Source organism: Chaetodon trifascialis, chromosome 19 (assembly GCF_039877785.1).
Source record: "Chaetodon trifascialis isolate fChaTrf1 chromosome 19, fChaTrf1.hap1, whole genome shotgun sequence".
Taxonomy (NCBI): domain Eukaryota; kingdom Metazoa; phylum Chordata; class Actinopteri; order Chaetodontiformes; family Chaetodontidae; genus Chaetodon; species Chaetodon trifascialis.
In genome coordinates, this window is record NC_092074.1 from 7638721 (window position 1) to 7659034 (window position 20314).

Here is a 20314-nt window from a genome sequence, read left to right on the forward strand (position 1 = left end):
AGTTCCCACGCTGCTCCATAGCGGACAGCATACACTTCCCGGCGTCCTTTGGAGCCGCTGTGGTCGGTTGTTTTCCTGCTCAGACGCGGCTAGTTCAAGTTGCCATAGCACGGTATAGTTGAGGGTTGTTCCTCCGGTAGTTATCACTCTCAAAGCGAAAAACCAGTGATTCTTGTGTAACTTATACTGCGGTAGCGTGTGTTTCCTCTGTTCTTGCTGGACATATGCAGTGTTTTTTTTAGTTTTTACGATATTGTCACAAGGCAAAATTAGTTGGCTAACGTTGGGTTAGCTAGCTAACGTCCACTGTGGTTGCCACTTGTTGCTAGCCTGAAGGAGCATCACCCACAACAATGCCGGGCGCAGTGATTGATTGGGAAAAGGACAGTTTGAATTGTAGTGTTTTGCTGGTCAGATAGCTTTCTGTCTCCACGGGCTGTCAGGGTAACGATGACAAAGGTAGCTATGACAACAATATGTGCTGTAAAGACTGTTCAAAATCAGCCCAGTTTGTGCATTAATCTGATTAACGTTACCAGTTAGCGTTTTCCGCAGACAAAGCTAGTGCTTGTCACTAATCGTCAGACTTGCCTAGTCAGCCGTTTTTTACGTCACCGTCGTCGTAGATCTGCCCCATCCCAGGCTATGGATACATCCAGTGAGTCGGATTCATACGACAGGACGCGGGTGCACAGGCCACGGGGGCGTGAAGCCCACCGCAGACCTGGCCAGGACAGGGGCAGAGGCAGTGGGAGTGGAGGTGATGGTCGAGGAGCAGGCATCTCGGAGAAGATCAGCACACTCGCGAGCACCTTACAGGTACTCTGCTCTGATTCAGGAGACAGTCACACCTGCTCCTGCTCAGATTTCATCCAGCTGCAAGTCCTGTAAATGCATCTCCGTGTTGTAGTCCTACCAAACCCCTAAGTGACATGCTGTGACCTCAGAGAGTCTTCTACCATGTACCATAATAGAGAGACTGATAGAAGAAAAGATAGAGTACTTTATTGATCCTCTAAGGGAAATTGCAATGTTGTAGCAGCAATTCACATAATACAAAACACACCTAAGTTACACTAAGGTAAGACCTGTTTATGCCACTGTGCTTCCTTTTGTAACTTGCAGGCTGAATTTCCCCGATGTGGGATCAATAAAGTCCTATCTTATCTTAAGCTGCCCTGAGGTAGTTAGTTAACTTACAGTAGCAGTATATCAGCTCCCCTATAAACTTATTATATATTTTGGGTTAGATGTTTATTTAAAGCAAGCACTGATTCCTAAACTTATGCTAGTATTTGTTAACCAAGAGCTTCTTTTCCCTGGCAGGACACCAGTAGGAATTTAACCAAAGTAGACCGGATGCTGGGCCAGTACAGGGACCATACAGATGATCAGGCTGAAGCCATGGCACTGGTCAGACACCTGTTTTTTTTAATTGGAACTGAATTGTAATATTTTCACACCAGTTTGGCTTTTGCTTCTAATGCTATTAAACAGTTATCTCTTTTATCAGTTTGCCGATCATGTCTACTCTTTCTCTGCACCAGCTCAGGGAGAACCTGGAGGAGTCAATCAGTCAGCTGCAGACACAGAGGCTGGGCAGATCCAATGGCGTTCGGAGTGCTTCAGCTTCGGCCTCCACCCTGCACACTAGCGACCTAGAAGCTTGCTCGGGTTCAGGTATGGAGGGATAGAGACGATTTTGCTCTCAACTGTCTTCTCGTATTAGTCTTAGTTCTGGGTAATTTGCAAAGAGACAGAAATAGTATCTGAAAATGACAACAAACACACAAAGAACACCTCAAGAATATTTTGCACCTTGACAGCTTATGCTGTTAGTGTTTGGTTAAATATTTTTGAAGTAAGCAGCCAACAGAAGCTCCTTCTTTAGCACTTCATATATAAATCTGTTATTTCAGATGGCCAGCGTTTCTATCCTACTTCTCCACTGAGGGACTATACAGCCACTCCAGGAAGGAGAAGGAGGTCTCAGTCTGCCAGTGTTCGCTTCAAGGATGCCAATCTGACAGGAGAAGATGTAAGAAATGGAGACCTGCCAACTACCAATCAGTGCCACTTGTTACTGTCATGTAGTTTCAGAGAATTCCCACAAGAGGGCACACTGTGTCAACAACATGAATATGAAATGTATTAAGCTAATCTGGTTAAGATTTCATTCAAATCAGCAAATGTTTATTTTAGTAATTTCCTTCACAGAGGCCTATAGCGTGTTCATGAGCCCCCATTTGTTTTTGGTTATATTTTGAACAGTTGTTGCAGTAAATGGACATCTCTGTAAAGGCAGCAATAGGCAACTTTTTGCTTTGCTTTGCTTTGCTCATATATGATGTTTTATATTCAGTGTGGCTGTCCCATATAGATTCACAGTATGCACCAGTCGTTGAGAGATCTGCGTTGTGACCAGCACAGACTGTCTGATGACCTGGATAGAGAAATCCTCAGGAGAAACAGGTACCACAGCGGGGGGGCAAAGTCTGAATATCCAAACAGTAACTTAGTGTGTTTTTTTGTGTTTGCACATAGCATAGCACACTGGCTAGTACACAACTGAACTCACCAGTCATTGACATTTATTATGAGACTTGAAGACTGAACTTATGATTTTTTTAGAGCTGAATTCAGCCTCCAAATGGTGTTTGTTACCTGCCATAGTAAGTAGTAGCATAAACAGTCTCTCTAAACAGAAAATATATAATATAATATGCCAGTATTTCTGCCAATTTGCCACTGCCACATTTGAAAAGCTTGAAGACTGGTGATGACCAATGGATATACACAATAAAAAAAAAAAGTTTAATCTCAGATATTGGAATGAACTCATTAGAGCAGACTCTTTTTTTTAATTTATTTTGCATTGCAGCCACATAAATCAGTCCTTAAAGGCTACTCACCTCTTAAAGTTTATTCAAATGAAACACTAAATGGCCTTGCCTTTTCCCAAGTCACTACATATCCTTAAATTCAATTTAGAAGCATTATTTGCTGTAACACCAGTTTGGATGTTTGGTTAAGGCTTTATGAGTTTAGCACACACTGCTCTAATAATCCTCACTCAGTGCAGTGGGACTCTTCAGTAGTCTCTTCTTTGGGTCTGACCTCAGATGTTCTGCATTATTTTGACAGTAGCTAAGGCCTGAAACATCTTTCATTTTTCATTTCCACTGTGCATAAAAAGTTTTTGCTTGAGCTTTGAAAACAAATGCGTGTGTTTTCAGGTCTTTGAAATCTCCTCGATGAGAAAGTGATGAAAGTTGTTGGAAGGTTAAAGAGAATCAGCAGTGGAAAGTCGAAAGGCAGCAGATCCTTCTCTCAACGTGCATTAGAATTTGACATTTATTAAAAAAAATCTGTCCTCCCTGGTGCTGCCGGCCAGACCAAATTGATCCACCACCATATTTCAACATCTGAAGCTGCATAATTATTTTTAGTGGTGTCCCATTATGCATTCACATTATGATCAATGGTGTCTTGAAATGGGATTTTTCAAAATGAGAACACTTGCTGTGTAAATATTTTCAGCCTGCTGGATTTGTCTTTTTTCTATAGGTCTGATATTGACACCAGGCATGCGATGGAGAGCCTCCTCGAGCACATGACAGCTTCCCAGAGACAGTCCTCAGTGAGTTGAAGCAGTGCATTTCACCACCACTACTTCAAGTACGCTTTCTAACTCTGCGGACTTGAGAAGAAATGTGGACGCATCCTGAATTTAAGGACATCACATCACAGTTGTTGATGAATCCGTATGAAGAAATATGCAAATATTTCTATTTCCTGAACAGAAATGGATAAATGCTGTCCTCCTTTTTAAATGTCACTTCAGTAAAGTGTAACTTTTGCAAATGTTCCAGCATAATTTCCAGGCACATGCCTCCTCGCTGCACCGTCACTACTCTGACAAATATGCGGCACCAAATGACATCCAGCATGTTTAATATTTTTTATCTTGTCATGGCTGCGGATGTGACAAGATAAAGGTGATGCTTCCTGATTAGACGGGGAATTCTTGCATCCTGAATGTACCACGTCCAGTCAGTTATAGGAGATATTTTTGTCACCCACCCTATTAATTTCCTGGTGTCTCATTTATCCTATCTTGCTGCCATTCTGGCACCGGTTGTGTTTGTGTGACCTGAGGGGTCCTCCGTCTCACTGTCTGCAGGTGTCGTCTCGTGTGGAGCGGCGTCTGCAGGAGCTGGAGAAAGAGATGCATGCTGAGCAAAGTAGCGTGGGGAGAGATAGAAGGCCCAGTCAGCAGGCGGCCATGTCTCAGGAGCTGCAGGAGGTGACACTCCTCCCCATCACTCATCTGGTGTGATCCCTCCATGCCACACCTGCGCTTTCGCTCACATTCAAAGAGCATGTGAAAAAAATACTCTAGAGATGCCGTGCAAACACATAAATGCAATAGAGGGATGAAGACAGGGCAAGATGGAATATAACTCTTGACCTGTTTCATTTATTTACTTCTTAGAGACAACACGCTTTGATCCACCTCAATATGATTTAAATGTGTCAGATTCCATCTACAGTCCCTGAGCAGGTTAATGCGATACTTTACAAACAAACAAGTCATTCAAAAGTAGAAAAAACAACATTAAACCACATAGAAATGGACACAGCGTAAGTGACAGGAAGCCAAGTAAAAGCCAGGACAGGACAGATGCCTAAAAGCATGTATTACAATCTGAACGTATGTCATACAAGCAAATACTAAGGACGCAAGAGTCATACACACACTCAGATCAGTGTGTTCCAGCCATCTGATGCTGTTTGCTTACTGGTCTGATGCAGTGACCCTCAACAGCTGGTGTAGCTGCTTTTTGGGCACTTGTCCTCACAAATTCAGCCAAATAATGATGGCTGTGAAAATGTGACACCTTATTTCATCATAAACATTTTAAAAGTGTCACAAGGATGGCAATGATTTGGCTTTCTCTCTCAAAAACCTCCAAAAGCTTGATTGCACACACTCTCTCTGTCCTTGAATAACAATACAGACCATTAACATTTACAGGATTTATTAATGCTCTATTAAAAACAAAAGCTGCTGTTCTGGCTGCCAGCTCTCGTACACAAAGGTTAAAATGCAAGCTTGACAAATGAATGCTGAAACATTCTTAAGTGATCTCTGCTGAGTAATTATTCCTTTACAGAAAAAGAAGTCAGAAAAGAGCCAACCTACTAAGTGTAATTGGTATAATCTTGCACTTAGTTAGATACAGCATTTATTACTGTGTTGTCCATTACATACATTTGAATTGAGCCATTGAGCAGAAAAATCCTGGTGTCTTACTCAAGGCTTTTCTCTCTAATGTACCGCCGTCCTCTCTTGTTTGCTAAAGCAGCGTTCCCGCTGTGTAACCTCGCCATCTTGTTCTTTTTTGTGAGACTATAAAGCACACCTAGGCAATTATTTCGATGCAGCGCAAGTGGTTGCTAAGCAAATAATTGCTAGTTTCCTGTATTGCATGCCAGTCATGTTTTTTAGGCGTGCATTTGTCTTATAGCATTAACAGCTGAGAGAGCTCTGTCATTAGGGGCACTTTAGTGTTGTAGACTCAGAGCTAGATGGACTCAAAATAGGAGCCTACAGTCACAGTAAAGAACATATAATCTCATATTATTGCTCTCTACTTGCCATTTAGCCACACAAACCATTCCATACCTCATCAGCTTAATGTTAGTTCATTTCTGAAAGGCCTGAACCATTTATTTCTCGGTTACTGGTTTGGTGCACAGGGGTTTTCTACATGCTCATAAGTGTCATGGCATCAGTATTTTTTTTTTAAATCTCTCATACCTAGTGTAGTTTATTAGCAGACCACAGAGGGGCACTGTGTAGCTGCACCCAGGCTGATAACCTTTGTGAGCCAGACTTTTCAACACACTGTTTAATGATAGTAGCTACCAATTCATTTGCATCCAACTCCTCTGTAGTGTCCTAATGGGACACCGGCAGGGCCCGAGGCGATGGGAAATAACGCATTTGTCCAAAAATTAAGGGTAAATAAACAAGCATGAGGAAATGAAGAGGAAAATAATCTCCTTTACTACAAAAGAGCAGGAGAGGAGAGAGAGCAGAGGGCACATTTATTCCCCACCGATGGGCCTGCTGTGATGTGAATCAAATAGATGATGAGTCACTTGGGTAGATGTTATTGCTAGCAGCCGGTAATTCATCAGCACAGCCTGCTTGGAGTGAGTGGGATTGAGTGGGATCTAAGCTCTTGTACAAATCCACCATGATGCCAGTATCTCGTTCCAAGAAGACGAGATGTGTGACGCTGTGATGCAATAGCACCTCTCATGTTTCATTCTTACGCTACGCTTATGTGTCTGCTCTCACAATAAAACGCGCTGTGGCCTGTGTATTGTGTTTTGTAGACTTCTGGGAGACGGCAAGTTCAAACCCATGAGCGAGAGGAGGCCATGACAGCCAGGCTGCTTAAAGCAGAGAGGGACAAGTCCAAGGTGAATATATTTAGTCTCAAAGGAAAATCTTTGTATTAACCAAGCAAAAGCATGCGGTAAATTATTATTAACTTTATGGAAGTTTGCCTTTCTAAAAGTTCCTGCATCATTTTACTGAAACGCAATATTAGTGGTTAGCATTACAGTTTTTAGGCAGTTAATATTTCTAAACCTTTCAGATGAAAATCAAATAAAGCCAATTCCCAGCACTTTCATAATTGTGCCTTAATTCAATTTGAACATGTTCAAAATTTATAGATTGGAGATGCTACATACCTAATGATATACTGTAGGCAATGTGCACACATCACACCTGGCTCCTGCTACTTCCACATCAATTTCTAAACCACTTTCTCATTATGTATTGTTATTGTTATGCTCTCCATAGATGGATCAGGACCTGGAGAGAGCTAGACGACTACTCCAGCAGTCTGAGGATAGCAGAGAGTCCCTTGTTCAACAGGTTTGTTTACGTCTGTGTGTACTGTACCTGATTGTATTTGCACATCTACAGTAAACCTCAGGAGACTAAACAATAAACAGTGCAGTGTCTTCTAAGACAACTTCAGTGTTGTTTTTCTGCCCGCTGTCAGACAGTCAGATGTCTTTCTCTCTCTGCTTTGCACGGCTTACGATCCTCAGGTGGAGAACTTGCACAGTGAGCTGCTGAGGATGAGGAAGGAGAAGGCTGAGCTTCAGAGGGCTCGGCTGGAGACTTTTCAGCCCATTGCTCAGCCACATGGCAACCGCACTGACAGGGAGGAGGGAAGAGGTGGACAGCGAGAGCCAGGTACTGAATACAGGTCTGGATAAACAGAATAGGAGAAGAGGGAGAGATGATTTAGGTGCAGGTTATGGGTGGATGGATGGGTTAAAGGATTGCTATGCCAACTCTGTAGCCATAGAAATAGCTGGTATTATGTCTTGTTATTTTTATGTATCAATCTTTCCTTGGAAAAGAAAGTCTTCAGACAGTACACATGCATTGCCAATTCATAGATCATACCTTCAAGCATAGGAGAATGCAGAGCACTGGGAAGAGAGAGATACCTGAGATCAGATACAAGGCCAGCAAGAGTGAAGACAGTGAGGACAGGGCAAGTGGACTGCTTGAGAGAGGACGAAGAATTGAATTGACCATAATGCAGAAAAGCAAATATCAAATTTATGATCATAAAAGAGAACTGAGGGCAAATTAGAGAAACATATTGAAAATCTTATCAATCAGTGACTCACTGTTTTTTTTTTTTAATGTTATTGATTTTAGGGCATCAAAGTGGCCTTAAAAGGCAGTGAAAGTTTGAAAATAACAGATTCTTGTGTGTATTAAGTTCTGGAGTGGTTCAGTATGTCGTCTTGCATAGCCAGAACTGTCTCCTGACTTTGTTTTAGTGCTGTGTCAGCACTGGGGAATGGTCTGGCTCAATCTATTATCATTCTGGTATAAGGGGAAAAACATTTATGTGTGTTTTCAAATCAATCTCAGTCGTCTTGGGTGGTGCAACAGTGCCCTTGCAAAATGGTGTCAGGAGGGCAGCTTGTTTTGGTGGAATATTTGCAGATGGGGAGGCATTAGAATGGCGAAGCCCCTGCAAAGGAAAAGGTAACCACTGGCTGCTAGCATGTTTACACCCATTCCATTAGCGACCAGGTTTGAGTTAGGGTAACTTCAAGTTTTTACTGTGTAGCGTGAAGATTGTTGGTCAGGGACCTTGAAAAAGTAGAGGAGAATGCCACCTAAACATACCAGAGCCTACTCCTTGAAGTCAGACTATTCAGTGTGCAGCAGGAATTTTCAGATGATTTAGATTATTTATTGAAATCTGAATTTCACATAGATTGTGCGAAAGATGGTGAAATACTTAATGATGACACGTCCAACGGTGCTTAGTGTTTGTATCAGAATCTTGATCAAATCCTGCTTCATTCACACCTTATCAGTTCTCTCATATTCTGGTCACATCTATCATCTTACGGTGGCCCCAAGTGTCCAAGTGAAGTGATTGACAGTGAGCCATTCATATGAGCCCTCAGTACAGGACATAAAAAGGTGAAGAAATTTCAGAGTAAGGTCAGAAAAAAATTCAAGATGGGCTCTGCTTAAATATTTATCTCGCTCAGAAATGTTGCCTGCGTTTGTTTTGCCTTTTTGCAGAAGGTACGGTGTATTTCTTGTGCTCCTTGACACGATGTGTCAGGTGTGTGTGTTTGTATGTGGAATGTGTGTGTACATGTGTGTAGATCATGTGAACCTGGAAAAAGAAGTGGCAGGGCTGCGAGTCCAGCTGCACGCGGCCTCACTCGTCAGTGAGACTGAAGCATTGAAAAGAGCCCTCGACCGCAAGGAGAAGGAGAGGGTCCAACTCAGCTTACAGGTGGAGGTGTGTATCAGAGAAATTGTGTGACAGTGGGTATTTATCTGAAATAACGAGCTTATAGCGGTGGCACAGAGAAGGCATTGCACGTCATTCCTTAGTCTCCAGTCGGCTGTCTTTGCAGTTCGCTCTAAAGAATAAATGGGAAACATTGTGGATCCCCCAGCTGGAGTGCAAACGAACACAGCACAAGCATGCTTTTGACTTTGCCCGTTGTTGCTGTCTCCACCCTGAGCGGGGTTATTTCAGTTTGTCGGGTGCCTCTCATCCGTGGTCGCATCCCCCGCCAACTCCATGCCGCTTGATCCTCTTAAAATCGTCAGATGAAGTGACAGTTGGAATAGGAGATCAGAAGTCAACCAGCAGTCATTTATCCTTCTCAAACTGGTACAATGTGTCACTTCCATCACTGTAACAAGACATAAAAAAAATCTAGAAAAAAACAAACAAAACAAAAACGCATTGCCTTATTAAGCAGGGGTATTCAAGGCTATGGTGGTATCAATAAAATGTCAGTAGAAATAGCTGCACTTTAAGCATTGGCGCATTCCCCTAATCTCTGATTTCTTTCACTGAATATGTGTTTAAACTCCCACGCTTCCCCTATTGCCGAGTAGGTGTTAAAAGATGAAGTGGGTGTTTGCATGTATCACCTGGGGCACCTCTTATGGTTTTTATGTCTAGATCAAAATAGACATTGGAAGTGTTTCATTTAACGGTAAATGAGCAGAGATGAAATATAATGAGGAGAAAGGGGTGGAAGATTCAATTTCTCAGCGACTGAATTTATATAGAGTCTAATAGGTCTATGCCGAATCAGTCTATGACTAATTACTCCTAACTGGCAGTCTTATTTAATATAAATACCTGAACGGCACCAGACTAACCTTACTTGCCCTTACTTTAGACTTCAGTCACACTTGAAACTTCAAAGTGATTGTGATTTTGTTGTGGATATGAAGTTAATCCAGTGCAACTCTCTACTTTTCAGTCCGGCTTGCAGATAATCCAATTGCAAGCACCATGTAAACACAGTCTCAACTTACTTTGACCTTTCTGTCTTTGCCTTTTGTCCTCATCTTCGCTTTCTGTCTGTTCTTTAAATCCCTCATACCTTTTTTTCCCCCGCTTCCTTCTTTAACAATCAGTTGCCTTTTCTTTCTCCGTTTTCTTGGCTTCCATTGCCTTAAACCCATCCATCCGTACCGCTTTGTCTCCCTTTCACCTGCCTTTCTGTAATTTTCCTCCCATTGGCAATAGTAGTCACACAAACACATTTGTCCTTGACCTTTCTCTTGTCTATATACCAGGAATTGTCATCAGACCTGGCGCGGCGAGAGCAGCAGCAGCAACGAATGCTGGAACAGCTAAGGGAAATACAGGTATTTTAATATTAGATATTGCATCACTCTGTAATTCATCAGTGGATAGATAATTTTATTCAAGCACTTGAAGCAAGGGATGCGGTTTCTAGTGGCAGTTTAAATTGGATGCATATTGTGTGTAGTGCATCATTCAGGGCCACAAGTTCACAGAGTTACACCGTAAAGAATTCAAAAACCAATGCTGCAGTAATGAGATCCTTCAGAATTAGGCCTGTGAGACATTTAGTATCACCCCATGATTAAAAAAAAAACACTGATTCAGATTATAAAGTACAAATATACACTTTATGTCTGAATTCACTCATCTTTCAGAGCCGAGGGCAGGCAGAGAGGAGGGAGATGGAGGCATTACTCCAGGAGAGCACGAGGACCAGAGATGAATTGAAGATCAGGGCCCAGGAGGCTGTTCGCCAGTGGAGGGCAAAGTGCAGGAGACTGCAGAAGGAGCTGGAGGAGGCGAGGGCCCAGGCGCAATTCCATACCGACAAGGCCTCGCAGGTCGGTTGAGGCAGATGCATTCATTACAGCACTTTTGACACCGCAGCCTACAGCAGCAGCTGTGGCTAAGTAACGGCTGATCTTTATAATGCCGGCTGTCTTTGCTCAGGGAAAAAAAATCCATCTCAACAACTCATTGAGATCAGCGGACTTATCTACCTTTTTCTGCCTTACCTCAACATATTGCTAGTGGGAGGAGTGGAATCACGACACTGCATTTGAAATGAGAAAAATGATCTCACCCCATTTGCTTTAAAGGAACAATTGACGGATTTTACCTATGAAGATCAGCTTGCCCTTCTCAAGGTGTACCACTCAGCCTGTGAAGACAGTTATAATGTCCTCTGTGGCTTTCCATAGTTGAAGAAATAACCCTGGATGTGTCGTCATTGAGACTTAAGATTTTTAACATAAAGCTGGCGTTAAAGTCAGGAGGTATGGAGTTTGAGACAAGTGGGCATTTAGGAAGCAGGGGAGTGTGTGTGTTATGGGAAATGTAGGATCCTGGGTTTTTGACTTTGACTGGCACTCGGGACTCAAAGTCAGGATATCTCTGCCTTTGCTGCTTTGATTTTGACTGTTCTTATAATGTTTCCCCTTATATGGCACCTACATTTATGGAATTACAGCACTAAGTCACTGAAGCACCTCTTTAAAGCAACATTTTGCATCTAATTATTTGGATGTGTAGTCTGTATTTATGGTAGATTTAGTCTATTAGGACTAAAACCACTGTGGCACCCTTCATATTGACAGAGAAATAGCCATTCTCCTGCAAAGAGAGTCTGTCCCATGGTGCCTTAAAGTACCAATATGCATTGTGTATGAGGTACTTGATGGTAAAGCAGCTGAGCAGCATGCATGAAAAATGTACAAATACAACATGCTTTGCACACACAGCAATGCTATACAGTCAACAAATGTGTGCCATTGGTAACAGGCAGACAAAATTGTTACTGTTAGTGTGCATTAGACTTAAACTAGCACTCTGTCTGTGCATGCTGTGTTCAAGATACCAATCAAAACCTCTCAGTAGGCAGCTGCTTTCTTGTTCCTGTTGGCAACAGTCATTCTTTCGGCTTATCTTAAAGCTCTCAGTTGTTCCAAAGAATCCAGCAAACGTTTACTAGACCACAGTTAATCTCACTGCAACTTAGTGATGAGGTATCAGTTGGCACTGATGGGCAACTGTTGCTCAAATACAAGTCGTTTCTCGTCGTCGGCCCCCGGCAGCTCTGTCGCAAACATTCCGTATAGTGTTGCTGCTGCTGGCTGGCCTAGCAGTGCTATTAACAACAACTGACTGGCTTTGTTGCATTTTCTTAGCCATGGACTAATGCATAGCTGCTTTGACTTTGACAGGGTGTTCTAAAAATTAATCAGTAATGTCTGTACTGCAATGCATTTCTCCACTTGAGTAGTAGACTGATTCATAGTGACACAAGAAGAAAAACAAATATTACCTCAGCCAAACTCTCCCTTTTGTTCTGCAACTCACTGACGTCAGTGGATGGTGGAAACAAACTAGGCTGCTACAACTGGCATCAGTGATACACACAATCCTGGCAAGTGTTGTGAGCATTATGGACTCATGATGCCACAAAAAATGTCTGCTCTGTTACTCAGATGTTGTATTTCAAATATTTTTCAGCAGCTCTGTGTTTCTAAGCAGTCCTTCCTCCTTCTTTTGTTCCAGTACAGTATGGAGGACATGCAAGTTTAGATCTCAACATTTTAGAGAAAAAAGAAATCAACACCCTCCCATCACGGGGGAAATGCAGATGTTAAAATATTTATGAGTTTTTCTGGTCCAATTCCTACATGTCGTTTCATAGCACAAATTGAAAGTAAAATCAGCAAAAGCAGCATCTTCTCGATTTTTTTTAAGTCTAATAATTGCAAATGGGAGATATAAATACATATCTGTTGCGATCCATATTGTGTGCCACATTCAGTCCTCTTAAGATGATGAGAAAGAAGGAAGAGTGAAAGAAAAATGCTATTCAGAACTACTGAATGCCTATTAATACACACCAATACAAGCAATACATAAAGAGGAATTTGCTGGAGCTTTTTTATTAATTACCAAACGAAGCATAATGGTTGAATACATACCTTTGTCTGTTCATTGTATTCCATACTTTGTTCCATATGTAAAGAAGAGCGGGCTTTGAAAGTCAGTCAGATGAAAACTCTTGAATAGGATATTTTGAATTAACTTAATTATGATATAACTTAATATGAAGTCAAGTAGTCGGAGTACCTTTGCGAGGTATGTTACAGCCGTTATGCTTAGTCGAATAATTAACGGCTGACTATTATTGTTATCTTGAAAGTCACCTCCCAGTGATTTCCATTCCATTTGAACTGAGTGAGTCACCTCCAAACTCACAGTCAGCAGCCTCGTGCCTCACAGACAGACAGACACACTCCCACCTGGCATATTCGACGTGATGCGAATTAATTACAAAATCATTTCTGCCCCCTTAATGAATTAGGGGAGAGAATCAAGTGCTCAATTAAATGATTAGGTTCTGAGCTACAGTAAAGTCTTTCCAAATTCCCGTCAAAGCCAGAGTATTAGAAGCAATCTGCCTTGAACAGACCTGACCATTGTCCCTTATCAGGGAGCTGAGTGCTAGCATTTTCCTATCAGTGCAAGAGCTGGTACTGCATATGTTTCTCTCCCTCTGTCTCTCTGTCACTCTTTCTCTCACTCTCATCATTATTGTTAGAGCTCCTTTTTGTACACCATCTTCGGCCCCCTCTTCATTTGTCATTCTTCATTTCCCTCCTCCCCTCCTCTCTTCTCCCACCCCCTCATCTCCCTCTCTCTTTTTTGCTCCTGCTCTCTCTTTCTCCCTCCAGGCAGCTAGGGAAAAGGAGAGCTCTCAGGCCCAGCTGAAGGCGCTGAGCCAGCAGACTGAGGCAGCCCGCAGGGAGCTTGCTGAAATCCTAGGCCGTTTGGCCCAGCGCGAAGAAGAGCTCCACCGCAAGGACGTGGAGCTGTCTGAGACCCGCCAGCGCCAGTTGTCACTGGAGCAAGAGATCCGGGAGGTGTGGGGTTGAACATCCAGAAATAGAAAATATCTTTGAAATCACTAGAGGCACAATGAAAAATTATTACTTATGGGCCCACAGGGTGGGTCAGGTTTTCACTGAACAGTGTGCATCTAGGAATTTTTTTTATTCCTTAAATTTGAATCATTTAGGGTATTTGTAGCTCTAGTTCACTGATTCAAGACCAATTTAACACCACACTACCACCAAGTATGCAATTTGAGTGTTGTGTAATGATGACAGAAAGAAGTCAGCAAACATTGAAGTTGTGTCAAGGTAGACATGAGAAATATTTGTTTGGTGGTTACAAAAACACTGGCATTCTCGTACAAATCCTAGTCTAACCACAGACATGGCTGAAATGTTGATTTAATTCTGTTGGCAGACCAGTTTGTTGTGTTTACTTTGAGGTGTTGTTATAGTAAAAAAGGAATGTGTAACAAAAGCCTCAGCTAAAGAGACATCAAAAAAGCTTGGATCAGATTCTAACAGCGCTCTGAACCCTAGGTGAGGGAGGCCTCAGCTGTTCTGGAGGAGGAGAGCCGGCGTCAGGCCGCTGTCCAGGCGAGACTGGAGGACGAGAAACAGAGGCTGGAAGAGCAAGCTGACATCCAAGGCCGCCGCTGTCAAAGAGACCGGGACACACAGGCCGAGCTCCAGACCGCCCTGAAGCAGATGACCTCAGCCCATGCCCAGCTAGCCCTGCGGTTGGCTGACGAGGAGAACTCCAAGAAGGAGCTCCAGAAGGGCACATCGGAGCTGCAGGCCAAACTGACAGCAGTGCAGGAGGAGTGGGCCACACTGGGGCAGCAACTGCAGCTTGAGAGAGAGGTGCATCAGAAAGAACTGCACAACATGAAGACCATGGTGGAGGACAGCAGGACAAAGAAGGATCGTGAAGTGCAGGACATGCTCAAGCTCTGCCGACAGGAGCGGGATGAAATACAGGCACACCTGAAGGAGGCTAAGGTAAGCCTTTTTATAAGTATGCTTCAAGTATTTTATATAATGTACAGTTAAAGGAAACACTTTGGAAAATACACTTATCCGCTTTTTTGCTGAGTTAGATGAAACTCTTTGTGCATACAGCAGTAACTCTGGTTCTGTGAGTTGCAGTGCAGTCCAGCCGCTGTGGCAGTGCTGCTGTCTATTCCACAATCAAATATTAATTTTCACAATCAAACATCTGGATTTTTTAATAATTTGATGATATATTCACATTTGGAATATCCGTTGACAGCCCTGCTGTTAAGCAGATATTGCAGTGCTTGAATTACAGGAGAGTTGGTTAGCTCCCCCAAAAGAGACTTGAGCTCCCCAAGAAGCAACAAAATTTTGAGTTTGAAAGTGTCTCTAAAAGATGATAAATAGTAATCAGCTTTTCTAAGCGAATCACATAAGAAATATTAGTCATTTTAGATGTGTGTGTGCCACTCTGTTGTGCTCAGTGTGGCTGACACCATCCTCTCTCATTAATGTGTGTAACATGATCGATGTGGACATGTGCAGGGTGTTTTCACAGTATATATCAAGGCTCATGGGCTGCTTGCATCCTGTATTCTTTTGTTTCTTTTTATATTCGATTTGTTGCCATGAAATTACATCTGTTTTAATCAAATGCTTTATATCTTATGCTGCACTGGCACGGCACAACGAGAGGCCCTCAAAAAGTACTCTTGGATATTGCAATCTTTTCATCAAGCTCTTGGCAAGAAAGTGAAAATAATATATTTCAAAATATATTCAACTATTCCCTTAAATGTACCTAAAGGCCCATCTAAAAAGCATGGCTGAGCTCTGGATTATGTGTCAGATGTGACACACTCTGTTAATTTGTCAAATCAAATCAAATCAAATTTGAGATGTCAAGGTCATAAGCCAACCAAAGATATCTGTTCTCTTTGCACCCAGGCATGGATCACAGAGTGCCGCGCTCTAATTGACATTTAGAGGTACTATTGGCACACACTTCAAATTCAGCACAGGGTAACACGCCTCAGCCACTAAACATCTGGCATATTTCCGACTCAGCGAGACACAGACAAAATTCTCATTTGGAGTGATTTTCTTCATTGGCCGGGGCTCTGTCCTCTGAGTATGGGTGAATCGAGAATAGCTGAGCCCTTAATGGTGTGTGGTGCCCCGTGGATCCTCATGCCCATTCCAAAGCTCCAAGCGTGAATATTTAAAAACCCCCGATATCAGACCTCAGAAGTCTCATCAAGGCAGTGCTGGAGATAGGGGACTCCACTTGACTTACTCCCCCAGTGGCCCACCCCCCCCTTTCTCCCGTGAATATCTCAATGATGAGCCCTCAAGGGTACATTGTTTCTTAAGGGGCATGGTCCTCGCTGATATAGTTGAGTTTAGCCCATTAGCTGTGCTGAATGGCATTAATATCTGACATAGCTCATTGTAATGGTGTCATTTCCGAGCGCGGTAAGGACAAGGGCGTTTGCTAGAATGTTTTTAAGTACTAGCCTACGGGTGCTGCAGATGTCCCTAAGAAGCCCACCCAATATTCACACTGCATAGCCAGAAGCCAGTGTTACGATTCTGATACTGTCAACTGTCAGAGAAAGCTTAAAATATTCTTATTTTCTTGTCCTTGTCCTCTCAGTCTTGATTTCTCCTCCACTCTATCTTCCCTCTCACTGTCTCTCTTTGCCTTAATCCCTCTCTTACTGCCTCCCTCCAGTTCTGATTTTGCAGTTTCAATCTGTTTTTCCCTTTCCTCTCTCTTCCAGCAGTTCTGTTTTTTTCCATTATTTCTTTGTTTGTGTCACTCCTGTCACTCCCAGTCCCCACTCATTGTTGTTAATTCCACTTAAGTATATCTTGAGCTGTGTGTGATAATGTGATAATTGTCGATGGAAAGCCAGGATGGATTTACTTTTGCTAGCTTCGGAAGGACCTGAGACATGAATTATTGACTTGATTTCAGAGTCTTGGCAATAGCATTTACACATTGTCTTGACACATTACACGATGTTCTTTGTTTATGTGGCACAGAATGGCATGGCATGGCGCCTCATTATGAATTCACCCTGTATCTGCCAGACTTGAGTAATAGTTAGTGCCTGGCAAATATGGCATGCTGTAAGATGTAGAATCCACAACACAGCATTCTTGTCAAAAAATGGCCATTTTGGAAATGGATTTGCAGCACTTACTCAAATTCCCAGTATATTTAAGGGCTCGGAAATCACAGAAATACAAACAGCAACCTGCTTTAAGTTGATGTTTGATTCTTTTTTGCAGCAGGTAAACCATCAGTCCTCTTTGTCTCGAATTATTTTCTGTGTATCATGGCTTTAAACACATCCACTCTCTACTAGGCAGATGCAGCATCAGACAAGGAGCTGTGTGGGGCGCTGCGCATCAAGTTGGACAGGATGAAGGATGAGTGTGATAAACTGGCAGCACAGCTGAGCACAAAAGACGAGGCACATGCACTTCTCCAGAGAAAACACCAGCTACTCAAACAGGAACTGGATGACAAAGTAAGCCCTGCCTCCTCCTCCTCCTGCCGCCATGTTTCTCAAAACAATGACAGATCTTGAGTGACGTGAAAGTATCCATTGTTATATCAGTGTAACACATCTATGCTCAGCTACTTCCAAGATGGGGGCTATCTGGTGAGGTCATTTGATCCTACAAAACTGAGAATGGTTTGAAGGTTAAGTGGTGCCAAATCAGCAGTATTTTTAAAGGGGGTTTATCAATATGCCCTTAGGTTTTTTTACAACAGCAGATGAAGTATTGAACCCCTCTTCACCTCTCTGACAGACCGCTGTTAAGTTGTATGGAGCTCTTTGGGGAGATCCATGTATTGATTTGAAATCGGGTGAATGGAGAAAAAGGGGCCCTTCTTAATGTAACATCGGTGGTTTATTATCCCAGGGACAGGATAATGATCCACGGTCCCTGAGCAGTACTGATCAGTTGGTTCCTGTGCTTCGGACATATCGATTGACCATGTCCTGGTAGGGACCCTGAAACTATTGACAGTGCGGGCCAGAGAGGGGAAACTTAACTAGGTCTGTTTGTGTGAGAGGAAACTGAATGCTCTCTTGGTGCCCAAGGTTGTCTTTCTGTCTTTCTCTGTATGTATTATTGAGTAAACTGTAACAGCTACTGGAATTGATCTTGCGATAAGAAAACCTGCATCTCTACTTCCTGCAAAATCTCCTTCAACGAGTGTCCTGATACTGTCTTGTAAGATTCAAATGACATAACTGAAAACACCCGACAGCGAACACTAATTTGCATTCACAATACCCCACTGGGCTCGCTCCCATCCTCCACAGGTCAGGTCAGGTGAGCGGAGGCGTGCTTCGGAGTCAGAGCTTGTTAAGCTGGAGGAGGAGGTGTTGCGGTTGGAAGCAGAGCAAGAAGCAGTCCTTACCTCCATAGGTGAAGAACTAGATGCAGCTTGTCGCAGCCTGGCTAGGAACAGTGAAGACAAACTGCAGGTATTTATTACATTATATTTAATTCTATGTTGTTTTGTTTATGTGTATGCAGGGATGTACCTGTACTTACTACATAGTTCATTTTTTTAACCAACAAAGGACATTTTAGCTGGTCCTCACAAGGTGAAAGGGCTGTTTCAAGCTAAGACTTGGTTTTAAGGGTTTGGTTAGAATTGGTTTGGGGTTAAGCATTTAGATACACTGGTTAGAGTTAGGGCCTAGAGAATGCATTATCTCAATGAGTGTCCTCACAAGGACAGAAATGTGTGTGTGTGTTTTTTTTTTTGTGTGTGTGTGTGTGTCCGTGTGTCCGTGCGCGTGTGCGCGCGTGTGTGTGTCCGTGCGCGTGTTCCACAAAGCTGCTACCACCAGCTTGTTAATGATCATTCAAAGCGCTTTACAACACATGCCACACACACACACACACACACACGCGCACACACACACACACATGCACACACACACATGCGCGCACACAAACACACACACACACACACACACACACACACACACACACACACTGATGGGACAGCCATCGGTAATTTGGGGAATTTGGAGGAGGAGCCAGGGATCAAACCAATGACTTTCTTTTTAGTGAACCACCTGCTCTACCTCTTGAGCCACAGCTGTCCAAGCAACAATTTGATTAAGTGCTAAATATGAATATTTTTTTCAAGTCAACATATAATTTCATGTCTTTTCCTTAATTAAGAAGGTAGTCTTTTGTGATGCTGAGATGAAACCAATGTAGAGGAAAAACACAAGTGTCCACTTTGGCTGGTGTTGAGTGTCTTGTTATACAGTATTGTATAACTATACAACCCAAATTCCAAAAAAGTTGGGTCTCTTTGTAAAACATAAATGAAAACAGAATACAATCATTTGCCAGCAACGATTTTATGAAGTATTCCTGAGTCCATGTCGAAACATCCTCTATACAATCATGTTTTCACAAAGTGGTGAACTTCGCTCCATCCTTGCTCGCCTGTTACCAGTGAACCTGTTTAATAAACTTTCCCAGTCTTTCGTTGTTCATGTCCCAACTTGTTTGAAATGTGTTGCTGCATCAAATTCAGAATAAGCAGATATTTATAAAAATCAATAAAGCTGATGAGGTCAAACATTGAGTATATTTTCTTTGTACTTTTTTCAATTGAATAATTGTCAAAAAGGATTAGCAAATGATCACATTCTGTTTTATTTATATTTTGCACAGCATCCCAACTTTTTTGGACTCTGGGTTCAACGCTCCGCTCACCCAGCCAGCCTTGGTTACAGCTTTGAAGGCTTAAAAACATACATGCTTTCTGTCTATGCCATCGTCACCTGAGCACACCAGGCCTGCAACTAACAATTATTCCTATCAGCAATTAATCTGCTGATTAAACTTTTGATTAAATCAAAAGACCTGAACGATTACTCGATTGTCAATGTAGTAGATTCATTTTCTGTCAGTTGACTGATATTTGCAGCTCCACATCACCTGGATGCAGCACCCTGTTGAGGCGTACTTATCTTGTACAAACACACTGCACTGAATGCTGTGATGTCAACTACAGATATACAGTGGCGGCTGTGACTCAGGAGGCAGAGCAGGTCGTCTATTAATCCCACGGTTGGCTATTTGATCCCTGGCACCTCTTGTGTGTGTGTGTGTCAACATGTCCTTGAGCAAGACACTGAACCACAAGGTGTTCGTGATGGGCAGGGCAGTGTCCTGCATGGGGGCTCCTTCACCATTGGTGTGCCTTGGAAAACAACATTGCCCTAATCCCCTACATGCTTGAAGCTAGTTTTCCTCTGCTGCCTCAGGCTAATGAACCCAGCCAGCTCTTATCTGCTCATATAGATTTCCCAATTTGGTCCAGCAGTACTGCACCCAGACATGCGAGCAAACGTCTCGCCTCATCTGTAATTTGTCATGTTGAAAAGAAGTCAAACTCGCTAGTGATTGCCCTAATGAGGGGAATCATTAACAGTTAAGGGGTGTATTAGGTTTCAGTTACCTCATGGTACTGTCCTTCCT

General features: G+C 42.7%; 1 protein-coding gene across 1 annotated transcript in view; it reads left to right on the forward strand.

The window, feature by feature from the left end:
* Window positions 1–53: 53 nt before the first annotated feature.
* LOC139348218 (centrosomal protein of 128 kDa-like) overlaps window positions 54–20314 on the forward strand; it is a 37705-nt gene continuing 17444 nt past the window's right edge. The window contains exons 1-17 of the mRNA XM_070988211.1: window positions 54–819; window positions 1327–1413; window positions 1548–1680; window positions 1920–2038; window positions 2381–2472; window positions 3568–3640; window positions 4184–4306; window positions 6409–6495; window positions 6884–6958; window positions 7138–7285; window positions 8737–8876; window positions 10181–10252; window positions 10568–10753; window positions 13622–13810; window positions 14321–14782; window positions 17152–17316; window positions 18124–18288. Of these exons, the coding sequence (XP_070844312.1) occupies window positions 646–819; window positions 1327–1413; window positions 1548–1680; window positions 1920–2038; window positions 2381–2472; window positions 3568–3640; window positions 4184–4306; window positions 6409–6495; window positions 6884–6958; window positions 7138–7285; window positions 8737–8876; window positions 10181–10252; window positions 10568–10753; window positions 13622–13810; window positions 14321–14782; window positions 17152–17316; window positions 18124–18288 (2490 nt within the window). The 5' untranslated portion in view covers window positions 54–645. The remainder of the gene's footprint in view (window positions 820–1326; window positions 1414–1547; window positions 1681–1919; window positions 2039–2380; window positions 2473–3567; window positions 3641–4183; window positions 4307–6408; window positions 6496–6883; window positions 6959–7137; window positions 7286–8736; window positions 8877–10180; window positions 10253–10567; window positions 10754–13621; window positions 13811–14320; window positions 14783–17151; window positions 17317–18123; window positions 18289–20314) is intronic.